Source organism: Leptodactylus fuscus, chromosome 1, assembly GCF_031893055.1.
Source record: "Leptodactylus fuscus isolate aLepFus1 chromosome 1, aLepFus1.hap2, whole genome shotgun sequence".
Lineage (NCBI taxonomy): Eukaryota > Metazoa > Chordata > Amphibia > Anura > Leptodactylidae > Leptodactylus > Leptodactylus fuscus.
The window spans coordinates 87,786,364-87,799,909 of NC_134265.1; the positions used below are offsets into that span (position 1 = coordinate 87,786,364).

At 40.9% G+C, this 13,546-nt stretch overlaps 1 protein-coding gene across 1 annotated transcript in view; it reads right to left on the bottom strand.

The window, feature by feature from the left end:
* Window positions 1-1,219: 1,219 nt before the first annotated feature.
* The window catches only part of SUDS3 (SIN3A corepressor complex component SDS3), a 41,322-nt gene continuing 28,995 nt past the window's right edge, over window positions 1,220-13,546 (bottom strand). The window contains exons 11-12 of the mRNA XM_075273815.1: window positions 11,226-11,310; window positions 1,220-1,823 (exon numbers count right to left, since the gene is read on the bottom strand). Of these exons, the coding sequence (XP_075129916.1) occupies window positions 1,725-1,823; window positions 11,226-11,310 (184 nt within the window). The 3' untranslated portion in view covers window positions 1,220-1,724. The remainder of the gene's footprint in view (window positions 1,824-11,225; window positions 11,311-13,546) is intronic.

A 13,546-nucleotide genomic window follows, 5' to 3' on the forward strand; every position in this document is an offset into this window, starting at 1 on the left:
ACCTCTGCACATGTTGAACTCTTATTTTTAGGAGGTTTGATGCATATAATTTTTTGTTTGGTTTCCGCTTTAAGCAACTAATATAAATTTATTTGCATTTTTTCATAAAACATTCACTTTAAATCAAATTAGCATGAAGATGCCTGTTCGTATACAGTACCAAGTGGCATTCTGACAATGCTGCGGGTGTCTACTTTAAGAAAATATATAGGTATGGGGGGGGGGGGGGGGTTGGATGATTTTTTAATGTTGCAATTTAGGTTTGATTTGTCCATCGCAAAACTGTGAAAATTGCTCTGGCTACTGGAGGTACAACATTTCCAAAGACCCTTGGCAGTGAAAGGGTTAAAAAAGTCACTTTCTGATGACACATTCCCTTTAAAGGGCAACCACTGAAAATATGTGTGATAAAAAAAATACCATCTTTACTTATTTATGTGCATTTGCAGTGTGCAGCTAGTATGGGGTGGGATTCAGCAGAGCATTCACAAGTAATCTTGTCATTAAGGACCATGAGAACTTAGAAACAATCTCATTACTTTTCATTGAACATATAAACAATGGCTAACAAAGAATCATTAAAGAGAGTGTATTGGGTAAGAAACATCCCCCAGAGTAAAAACAGTGCTGTGCAGAGGCAGATCAGTCAGCAAGTGCACCTAGGGCAGACCCCATTTGCCTTCTGATTTGGACATGACAAACTTTCTTTAAACAATTGGTCACAGTGCTGTTTATATATTAAAGTGTATGGCCTTTACAGTGTTTGATACATATCTAGTCCATCCACTGCAGTTCCTGTACCGATACTTACTTGGTTCATGTGGGCAGTCACTGGCCACAGGATAATTTTCAGTCCTGGGGTGGGACGAGAGATGCAATGGCACAGAAATGAGACAATTGGCAAGGCGAATATTACTCCTTTTGTTATCTCAGACCACTAACAGTTGGAATTTCATGGGGTTGGAGAATCTTTTTTAAAAAGAGCCATCAACTTTTGTGACATGTCTATTATATAAAATATAAGAAGTCCTCATGAAATAATCTCTGTGATGTGCTCTCCTCGATGTTATATCTGACAGCTTTGCATTAATAGTTTGTGGTGTGAACCTACACACCCCATTGCAAAACGAACTCTGAACTCGTATGAAAGCATGACCTGTAGCACATTTTAACATCAAAAACACTTTGCTTTTATTTTTATATAAAAATAAGGACTGCTTAAAAACATAGTAAGAGAAAGGACAAAAAAAAAAAAAAAAAAAAAAAAACACATGAATTTCCTGGTGTGGACTTCTAGTTGGACATTGTAAAACCAGACTGGTAGATGGCAGATAAGAGACAAATATATTATTTCACCCTATCCTAACCTAGCTTGGTTGGAATAAGCGGGTCGGGTTATCTTTCTGGATTTGTCTTTCAGAAAGAATCCAGCAACAACAAAAAATCTTATCTATGACACAGCTCGGACAAGCATTCGGCAGTGAGTAAGTTTTGTGTAAGGTACATATTTGAGAACCTTCTGCTCCTAGTATGGTGAAGAACAGGCCCATCTTGAAGTCTTGCCCGCTACTGCTCATCCATGATGTCAGTAAAGGCCTTGAAAACTTCTCTTCAGTAATTGTGTTCTGAGGACAATGGTCCATACTGATCAGTGATCTTAATGTTCTTTGACTTGTATATTATACTGTCAAATCAGAAATGTCACTTGGAGAGTCTGTGTGGTTTCAAGCTGCTGAACGTCGGCGGATAACAAACAAACCTCGTTGTAGCTGCCCTAAATATATCCGCATCTTTGTACTGTCGCTGCTTTTCCTCACCCAAATCTGCAAATAAGAGAAAGCAGCGTTATAATAAACTGCCATTAGAAAGAAAAGAGGAAAAAAAACAAAAAAACAGTGTCCCATGACTAAAATCTGTATTTTTGTGCTTTTGGAAGTTATCTAACCCTGCTGTGACACTCTTACAGAATACACACTTTTTAACAATTCTAATACATTTGGCAAAGTTTCTGAAAGGAATTCTAGGAAACACTTTTTTTTTTTTTTTTTTTTTAAAGATTGCCTAATGGGTACTCTCTGCATAAACAGTTTGTTACATTGTACCCAGAAGTCTGCACAAATGCTTTTCTACAGGCAAAGGTGGCAACACCAAAAATACAGGCTCATGAATGTTTTCCAGTTCCTGGTGTTTAACTTAGGGACTATAAATATATATTTCAGATATTTATGGCATATACACTATACCATGAACATGCGAGAGGTGCGGGTTTCCAAATGTTGGACCCTCACCTATCTCTAGAACAGAAGTTATCTGATTCCATCCACATGTAACAGCAGTTAGGATTATGGAAACAGCAAAGCTCACTGACCAATATTTAAATGCTTGAACAACTGGATTTTCTGGCTGCACTGGCATCATTAACAAATCTTGACTCCTTTCTGTGAAATCCTACACTGAAATCCACTTTCTCCCTATTCTTTCTCTATTGCCAGCAGAACTCCTCTAACTTTTTTTGTACTGTGTACGTGTGAGTGTGCTCATGTAAAGAGAAAGGAAGCGGATGTTGGAAGCACCAGTTATATCTCAGGCATTTTAAAGGGGCTCTATCAGCAAAATTATGCTGTATGAGCCCCACATATGCATGAATAGCCTTTAAAAAGGCCATTCAGGCACCGCTAATCTTATTTTAACACCCCCCCCCCACCCCACCCCCGTGCATCAACGCCCACCGTGCACGATAAGTATAATTTACATATATGCTTTTATGGTTTTATTTTAAAACGGGCGGGGGGATGGGGTGTTAAAATAACATTAGCGTTGCCTGAATAGCCTTTTTAAACACCCCATCCCCCCGCCCGTTTTAAAATAAAACCATAAAAACATATATGTAAATTATACTTATCGTGCACGGTGGGCGTTGATGCACGGGGGGGGGGGGGGTGTTAAAATAAGATTAGCGGTGCCTGAATGGCCTTTTTAAAGGATATTTACGCATATGTGGGGCTCATACAGCATAATTTTGCTGATAGAGCCCCTTTAAAATATACAACAGTGATGCTGGGATCATATAAAAGTCATCTCACAGGCCTAGCCATATTATTTCCAGAGATATCGCCATATGAAAACACAGTGTGGTTTGGGAGCAGCTGTAGGTGCATATAAATATGCCATTTTCAATTGTGTTTTCAATTGTTGAAATCTCTGGAAATACATAGAACTGTGATTCTGAAAGCATGTGTAAACAGATTCTCATTTTTTATACAAAATAACTGTTCTTAAGATCCTTTTAGTTCTTCTCGGCATAGATGCAGAGAAAGTGTTTGACAGAGTCTGCTGGAGCATTATGCAGAAGGCCCTATCCAGATTTGGCATTCCTCACTCCTTTATCAGGGCAATACTTACATTGTCCTGTCAACCATACAATAGGTTGAAGGTTAATGGAACACTTTCTCCCTCATTTGACATAACCAATGGTAGGTGACGGGTGCCCCTTGTCCCCGTCCCATTTAATATTGGTATTAGAGATGCTCTTACAGAGTGTTAGGCAGGGCACAGACATCACTGGCCTCCAGGCTGGGGACACCTGTCTTCAAGCCACGGCCTTTGCTGACGATTTGTTGTTCCTCTTCACAAGACCAGATGTATCTCTCCCAGCCCTTACCCAACAGTTAGAGCACTTTGGCATGTTAAGTAACTTTAAAGTTCATTTTAGTAAATCAGAATTGCTAAATATTACACTCCCACATTCACTAGTAGCTAAACTGAAACCCCTCACCCTCTTCACGTGGTCCACAGGCACTCTACGCTACCTTGGGATTTCGGTACCCTCCTGCTTATCAGATCTGTACAAAACTATGTCCCATTACTCTCCACCCTTGGTAATTTGCTGGAGGAATGTGACATCCCACTCATTTCCTGGATGGGCAGGATCAACCTATTAAAAACATATGTTATACCCAAACTTTTATACGTAACGAATGGGTTTCCCGGACGCTCAAGCCTACTATAAAGCAATCTAATTAACTAATTGGCTTGAAGTGGTCCGGCCTGCTAGGAATGTTGCATTTTCTCAATTTCTAGAGGTCACACACGGACCCAAATTCCTGAACGACTTGTGGCTGAGTAAATCTATTGCAAGGGCTGTCGGGAAATACAGCCATATGCTAGCGGGTCCCTCGCAAGCTTGGGTGAGAGCACAGACGACTCTCGCGCTATTCCCTTCACAGGTGTTATTAATTTCCTTCATCCCTGATACAATGTCGATTAACGGTTCACAAGACCTATGGTCTAAATTGAGGGATAAACCCATCTCATCCATTCCTGTCTCTGGCCATCATCTGACGGATGACTATTAGCATTGACCGCCCTGCCGACCTTGAACACGTTACATCGAGGTCATCTGTATCATACTATTTCACTTTTCTGTACTAAATTGGAGTTAAGGCTGGAATCTACAGACTTCGAAAAGTTGATCCTAGGCCCCCTGCCTAAAGTTCGGAAGATATCCCATGTTCTCCATACATATTTTATGAATAGGGAACTTATGAGGCCGCCCTTTGTACATTCATGGGAATGGAAGTTGGGACTGTCTCTGATGGATGATCAAGTCAAACGTGTCCTATCAATGTCACACGGGTTTTCTTCCTGTGTGAGGTTGTAGGAAAATCACTATAAGCTTCTGACATGCTGGTACAAGACACCAGAGTGATTGTACGCATGCCACCTGCATTAGCAATGTGTCCACCCACCCATACTCCTAGTCAAAAGCAGTGTAGATTTCTACTGGTAATAAAGAAAATGCGGAAAGAATACAGAAGGGACAGAAACTGGATTTCAGTGAAGGATTTCACAGAAAGGAGCAAAAATATTTTAATAATGTATAAAAGAAAATGCATTGAGACCTAGAAAAATATCAGTGTACTAGGGGGACCTGCAGATTATTACATTATACCTCAGGAGATGGAGTGATCCTGCAAGACCTGGCTTCATCCTCACCCCCTCTTTTTAAAGTTTTCCTGGATAAGCTTTTTTATATCTGGAGAATGGACTGGGCATAACTGGGTATGGCTTTTGACACCTGGGAGAGTTTGATCGCCAATCTTCCCTGTTGTATACACACTGAGGTTAGGGTGTGCTTCATTCCACAATGGTCTCAACTGAAGGTACTAATGGGGAAAGAGCCACTGAAGTGAGTGCCCTATTATATATCTCATTTGTTCTCAGCCTGCTATTTGTGTATGTGGAAGATGGTTGGCGGGGCCTTGCCCTCTTTTGGTGGGGTGCGCATCTGCACATCTGGTGATGATTCAGAGGCATTTTCCTCCAAGGGTAGGACGCGTCTGGGATGATGTGCCACTTGGATCTTATTTCCTACACCATAATTTCTTATTATGAGGAGCAACATATTATCTTTGTTTTGCTTTTCCTATCCCCCCCTCCCCATTATTCCTATCCCACTCCGCTTCCCATCCCCTCATTTCATTTCTATGTTTTGTGATTTAACGCCCATATTAATGAACAGGAGTTGGGCGCCATGCATATAACAGAGCATGCTGTTCAATGTGGGGCCAAGTTTGCAGCAGAATACACTTGGATGACACTCTGATGACACTCGGAGTGACTTCTAAGTGCATTCTGTGATGCACTTGGCTCTATGAGGACTTCCAATGTGTTGTGTTCCAAGGACATGGAGCAATGTTCATCGGGAATAAACAGACCAGACCATTGGATGCCCCCCATGAAGGAGCATTGGCCTGCATCGTGTGCATTAGGCCTTACAGAAGCAACACAGAAAAAGAATTATATTCTGTAATCATAGATAGATAGAGATAGATACCCCTTCTGATTCTAGCTAAGCAAGTGTTTCATTGAGGCAAAAATGTACCGACATAATGTAGAGTATAGATGCAAACTGTGACCTGTGGCAGCACCTAGTCACTATGGTACCAATATACAGAGCAAAAGAGAAGCCAATGAAATAGGAGCACAAGTTCAATTTATCCTAGAGATAAATACAGGGCAACACCTCACATGCAGTGCTGCTAGAAGCACTGTTGTTTTGTAGTATCAAAGCTGAATTGATACCAACAAAAAAAAAAATATAGGAGGGAGAGGTGCTAAGCAAGATGATGCCCAGAAATACAAATCTAATGTCTTGCATCACATTTATCACTTTCTAGTCACTTTTACAACTTTTGGGACATTTTCGGGTGTAAACCAAGTCATCTACTAGGAGGTGTAAAGACTAGACATTCTAATAATGAATTTTAGACTTTGGTGAATCTGGGGCAGTTCATGACTATCTAGTTTAGGTTTGCATGATCTAACTTTTAGACAGTATTAGTAAATATACCCCATGTCATCTTATGGGCTACACACTTTCAATCAAACCATACACAACAACAAGATTGGTTACATTTTTTTAATTCAATCTCCAGAAAAACTTCATGCTTTCTGCAGTTTTCACACAGCAGTGCGACAGATCCATCATATCTGTATGCCTGTATGCCTCAGTGCCTGCACAATGGAGTGACTCCACGGAAATCAAGCAAGACTGTATTTAATTTGGGAGACTGCATTGACTATTCATTTGCAATCTGATATCCGGAATCAGTGTCCTTAGTACCAACCTCCTCTGACAACACATTACAGACAAAATAAGGGGACCTTAACTTGAAGAGGAGAAAATGTAATGTTGCTTAGTTTTTTACTTTACCGTATGTACCGTATTTTTCGAACTATAAGACGCACCTAGGTTTTAGAGGAGGAAAATAGGAAAAAAAAATTTTGAAGCAAAAAATGGTAAAATATTTAATATATGGGAGTTGTAGTTTTGCAACAGCTGCAAGGCCACATTGACAGGTGACCCTGCAGCTGTACGGGGACGCATAGAGTGTTTTTTTTTGCGGGGCCAGATGTACTTTTTAGTTATACCATTTTGGGGAATATCTATTTCTTAGATCACCTTGTATTGAAAAAAAACCCGGTGGTTTATGATATATGATTTTCTACTTTTATATATATATTCTAGGGACAGGAGGTGATTTAGAACTTTTATTTATTTCATATTTTTAAAGCTTTTTTTTTTTTTTTTTTTTTTACTATTTTATTCCCCCCCGGGGGCTTGAACCTGCGGTCACTTGATTGCAAGTCCCATAGACGGCAATACAACTGTATTGCCGTCTATGGGACATTCTGTCTATTAGTATTACGGCTGGTCATAGAGACCAGCCGCAATACTACCGTATTTTCCGGACTATAAGGCGCACATAAAAACCTACGATTTCCTCAGAAATCGTAAGTGCGGCTTATAGTCCGGTGCGCCTTATATATGGATGGAAGCGGCGGCAAAGTCTGCGTGCCGCTTCCATACATACATAAAAGGCACCGTAAGGGTGCATTCACACTACGGAACGCCGGCGTGTATCACAGCCGTACACGCCGGCGTTACAGCAGGGCTGCTGGACACTTCCTATTCATTTCTATGGGAGCCGGCATGCGAGCGCTCCCCATAGAAATGAATGGACAGACACTTCCCATTCATTTCTATGGGAGCCGGCATGCGAGCGCTCCCCATAGAAATGAATGGGAAGTGTCTGTCCATTCATTTCTATGGGGAGCGCTCGCATGCCGGCTCCCATAGAAATGAATAGGAAGTGTCCGGCAGCCCTGCTGTCACGCCGGCCTGAAACAGAACGTGAAACTTACCGAGCGGTGCAGGGCGGGCGGGCAGTCATTCAGGCCTCCTCTTCCTCCGATGTCCTGACCACTTCCTCCGGCGCTCGCTGATAATGGCCTGGGCGCATGCGCAATATCATAATGCTTCTACTGCGCATGCGCCCAGGCCATTATGAGTTAGCGAGCGGCGGAGGAGGAGGACGGAATATCGGAGGAAGAGGAGGCCTGAATGCCCGCCCGCCCTGCACACCTCGGTAAGTTTCACATTCTGTTTCAGGCTTTTATTTTAAAACGGGGGGGTAGTTTAATCTAACTTTTACGGTTGGGCTCTATCAGCATGATTTTGCTGATAGAGCCCCTCCTCGCCTGCCGAGCGCTTCCAATAGAAGCGGCTGGCACGCGGGGGGTTAAGCGGCCGCTGGCAAAGTCTGCCTGCCGCCGCTTTCAATAATATATAATGCGCACCGGACTGCGGCTTATAGTCCGGTGCGCCTTATATATGAACCGAGACGGACTATAAGGCGCTCATGGGCAATGCGGCTTATAGTCCAGTGCGCCTTATAGTCCGTAAAATACGGTAATACAGCAGTGACAGGCCTGGGAGCCTCATTAGGCTCCCGGCTCTCACCCGAACAGGTCGGCTCCTGCGATATCGCCGCGCAGGAACCGACCTGCAACTTCACAGGTACGGGGCCGGTGGGGACCGCCCCCGGGGGAGAAGGGGCCACCGATACTGACCCGGCATCCGCTGTACTAGAGAGGCGGATGCCGGGGAGGGATAGACGCTGGCACAGGTGCCGGGCCTGAGACATCGCTGTCCTGCATGAAGCCAGCGGCGGGGGGACGGAGGAGCGGAATAGCATCACTCCTCCCGCCGCTGGCTTCATGCAGGGCAGAGGAGCGCAGCGATGTCTCAGGCCCCGGCGTCTATCCCTTGCCGACATCCGCCTCTCTATTACGGCGGGTGCCAGGCGGCACATTCGGCCTATAAGACGCACCCTTCTTTTCCCCCCAAATTTGGGGGAAAAAAAGTGCGTCTTATAGTCCGAAAAATACGGTATGTACAAAGAATTTTTATCCTCAGACATGTATTTTACATTTAGAGCAATATAAGGGACACTTCATTTCCATCTAAAAGCACATTAATATCCCATTCTCCCCAGAATGAGCAATGATGTTTCATGTCCTCTGACTGGTGCAAAAGTTTACAAGGTTGAGCATGACAGTCTATGTGCAAACATATGCAACTGCATTGGAAATGTAAGCAGCATCAAAGTGCTTTTAACCTACATGTCCACTAGATTTGCCTTGATGGCTGCCATTGACTTCCTGCTACTGCACCTCACTATGCAAATTCTAAATTTAAGGCACTAAGGGAAGTCTACATGGCAAGATGAAATGGTACAATCTAAAATTGCAATTTTCACCTATTACAGGACAGTTTATGACAATGAAGCTGGTTTTGTTGTGACCGAAAGTCAACATTGGCATAATTTTTGTACTGTATTTCATTACTATCAAAGGGGTTTTCCCAGGAAAAAGAAAAAAAAAAAAAAAAAATCTGTGGGTGTCTGAGTCTAGCTGATTGGTGAGGATGTATATTCTCAGCAGGTGATACAGAGAACAGAGCAGGAAGATGACAGCTCTGTTCTCTGTATACTGAATAGGAGCTAAGTAACAAAATTTGGCCATTACACAGAACAGAGTTGTCTTCCTGCTCTGTTCTTTGTGTATGATGTGCTCAGAACAGATAACACCACACAACAGGAAAAAAACTTTTTGTCTGCTACTAGGCAAAAACCATTTGTCCTATATTAAATCAAGTGTGCGGATTCCAAATCTGAAGTCAGAATTGTTGTAACACATCAGGAAATTTTGCTATGTATAAGAATGCCTATATGAATGAAGCACTTGGAAAGCATTGAATAATTTTGAACAAACCGAGTTTAACTTAAACAATTACCTGATCTACATCAAAAAGTTTTTGTAGTAGACAGTGTATGAAAAATGTAACTAACAAAATTTCAAAAAGTCTCATTTTTCCAGTTTAAAAGTCATACATGAGCAAGGCCCAGGACTGTTAAAAGTGCTTCAGGCATCTGCTTTTGTGTTTGCGAATAGTCATATTTTCCTGTTTCACAAACCAGCAGTAGTCTCCCATCATGTTAGGATTCCAGCAGCCTTGATATCTGATCTCTATTGTAGAAATAGCTTTGTGGAACTGCTCTCCTTGTTCGCCACTAACGTGTCCCAAATTGGGTGGGAAAAAGTCAAGTTGGGAATGTAAGACATGTATCTTCAATGACATTCGGCAGCCAAGCTGTTCATATGCTGTAAGCCTGTTATCTACTAATTCAGCAGAGTTTTCAGTTTATCTGTTCCCAAGCAAGTTCTGCACTACTAGCACAAATGCATCCCAAGGAGCAAGTTACAGAGGGTTGAGTTTTGTTCTGAATGTGTCATGCATTAGTTTCTTGATTTTGGGGCCAATAAAAATTCCGCCCTCAGTTTTCAGTGCGCTAAACTTCTCCTTCATATACTGGAAACCATTTCCATCACAATCAAGAGCAATTACAACATTTTTCATCAAACCAAGTATTATGTGAAGCGATGGAAGACAAACTTAAAGTGGATCAACCAGTGATTTGTGTTGTACATTGTACTGACCAACTCTGTGCTTGACTCTGAGAGGCCTCTGTCTCATTTTGTAATGATTGTTGTCATCATGACTGTTCCACAGGCACAAGAAAAACATCTGTTTTGTGTACCCTAACTGTAGGCCAAGCAGCAGTGCTACCGTTGTAAGGTCAGCACAAATTTTCCATTTATGTTCTGAGTATTTAATCATTTCCAATTAGCCTCCATTCATCAGGAACATGTGTATCCTCTAACTCTATCACAAGACTATTTACATCAGTACAGAAATACACATCGTTTTTCATTGCATAGTATGCAGCTAACTTGGTGAGTTGGTGACAAAAACGTGAAGTTTTGGTGCCGCCAGGCCTGGGCCTGTCCATTGAAATATTTCCAATATATATAACACATTAATATTATAACTGAATAAGCTTTACATGTATAAATTAAAATCTAGACGTGTGAGGTAAATTCCGAGTTCATATTTTTAACCAGCGCACTCACTTTAGTATAATTCACATGTATTTCTCTCAGTAGAAAAATCATTGTTGTGTGTTGTAATCAGTGCGGGGGTCTTCAGTGTAAAGACCCCACTGACCCGATATTGAATAACTATTCTTGGGATGGCCATGAATAATTTTAACCCAGAAAAACTTTTAATATCATGAGGCCAAAACTCACCAGCCTAAAGGACACATCTTAACGAATAGTTGCTTCTTAAATATATGTCACAGTACCATGTATTCTATAGTACAGAGAGCGCTGCTAAAAGTGGTGGGAGTTTTTATAAAGAAGTGATTTCTCTTAATAATAATGAAAGTATGAAACAATAATGAAAGTGAGCAAATGAAATAAGTTAGTGTTCACATTCTGTCATTTGTATACTGTGAAAGGTGCTTGACTTTACCTACCTCATTCGTCCCCACAGAACTTATTACACAACTGATTTTTGTGTTGTCCTTGGATTCAAGATATATTGCTTGGCTCTTGTGGTACCTACAACAAAATTAAGAAATAGACTATCAGATAAAAGCTTTTTTTCAGTAATTTTATTGCCCACGGCATATTTCAACAACTCCTTTCAAAGGCGAATTCCCATCAAAGCAAGTTATTCCTCATCCAAAGGGGCTCATTACCATTAATGGAACGGTGCGTACTGCCTGAGCAGGGAACAAAAGGTACCCCATTCTCCTGACCAGTGGAGGTTTGAGCAGTCGGACCCCTAATGAGCTACAAATTTTCTGCTATCCTATGGATAGAGGATAACTTGCTTTGATGGGGAAAACTCCTTTAAGGATCATAATGTTAAAAGGAAGGAAGGAGAGGGAGGCTTAATTTTACCACAACCTCATAGGCTATGATTAAGGAGACTGTATTTATTCTCCGAAACGAGTCAGCCTTTCTTGGCATCATATGGAGGTTCATAGGACCTTGTGAGTTTTTTAAAATTTTATGTAAATGTTGACTTGACATATTAGAAGTTATGTTTTAATGGAGTAACCGGATGCTGGATTTCCTTTTGCGGTTTTCATTCTGCCTACAGGCAGAGTCCACAATCCCTACAGCGGTCAGACTCTGCAAGGACGGTGATGTTTTTCATATTCTATAAGATACCGTGAGTGGGCTGTGTCCCCCCTTTTCATTGACTGTATAAATGGTACAATTACAAGATTCAATTTGTCCTACAAACATTAAGCCCATGGCTATTTGAATTTAGAAATGACAAAAGGCATGGGGTTTGGAAGGCAGGGAATCAAAAAAGAAAAAAAATGCCTGTGGCAGGAAGAAGTTAATCACTATTTACATGCCACAATTCTCACTCTTTGTCAGGACGAACAGTAGATAACATGACTCAGTCCACACACGGATGGCATTTTGTTGTCAGAGAGGAGGTACTGCCAACAAACCATTTTTGTGCCTGTTTAAAAGATGCAATCAATGATAAATGAGTGTCTGCCTGTTTTCCAATTGACTGCTGGACAAGGTTACATGGGTCAATGATCGGGTCGATCGTTGGTCCATATTAAAATGGGAGCAATGTTCAAGTTCAAAAGAGATAAAAGTATCTAATTTGGGCTACACTTAGAAACTAGGTTATATCTCAAGTGCTACAAGGATATTACATAGTTAATATAGTAGAAAGATCTCATGATAATGAAATATTTCACCAAAAACATAGGTAGGCCATAAGTGGGCAGATACAGGTACACTCACTGTTGGTAAGATATCATCCTCTTGGATCTTCATTTGTGCTATATCACAACTTAAGAGGACCACACACTTTAGAAAACCAACAATTCTCTGTCTCAACCCCTCAACCTACTGACGGATCTGGGAGAGAGGAGAAAGCGGCTGACAGACTCTTCTGCAGTAGTATCACCCCAAAAACAAGGTGATCTGGCACTAGAAACCCTACTGCTCAACCTCAGGAGGAACATGGTTTCCAGTCTGCAGACAGCATATCACAGAGCAGGAGAAGTTAAGCAGATTGTAACACGCTGTTCACATCTGTACAAGAAAGTCTGTCAATCGTTGGACCATGAAAAAACAACAATAGCGGAGGTAAGAAGGTCCATTGGATGTCTAATTTTTTTTTTTTTTTTTGTTGGACCAGGCCTCATTTTTCAAGTCTGACATGTGTCACTTTATATGGCAATAACTTACATAAGTGATTTTGAGATTGTACTTCATGTTAGTGGTAAACACTAATCAATACTTTTGCATTTATATAACAAAAAAAAAAAAAAAAAGTTTATATATTAGAAAATTTGGAGAAAAAAAAAAATAAGAAAATGACAATTTTCAAAATGTGAAATGCTCTGCTTTTCAAACAGTCATATCACACAAACACCTGAATATATATTATCTATAATATCTCTGCTTTATATTGGTATCATCTTTTAATTGTCATATAATTTATTTTGGACGTTAGCAGTCTTTGAAGTGTAATAGCGATTTTCCAGATTTACAAGAAAATTTCCCAAACTTTTTTTTTTTTTTTTTTAAGGGACCATTTGAGTTCTGAAGGGGATTATAAAGGTCTATACATTAGAACCCTCCCATTAATCACCCCGTTTTCTAAACCACACCTCTCAATTTAAAACAGCATTTGCAAAGTTTGTTAACCCTTTAAGCATTTCACTGAAATTAAATTTCACCTCCCTATTGTTTTAGACATTTTTTCTATAATACATTTATTCATCCCTAAAATTAACACATTCACAAAGGGTTA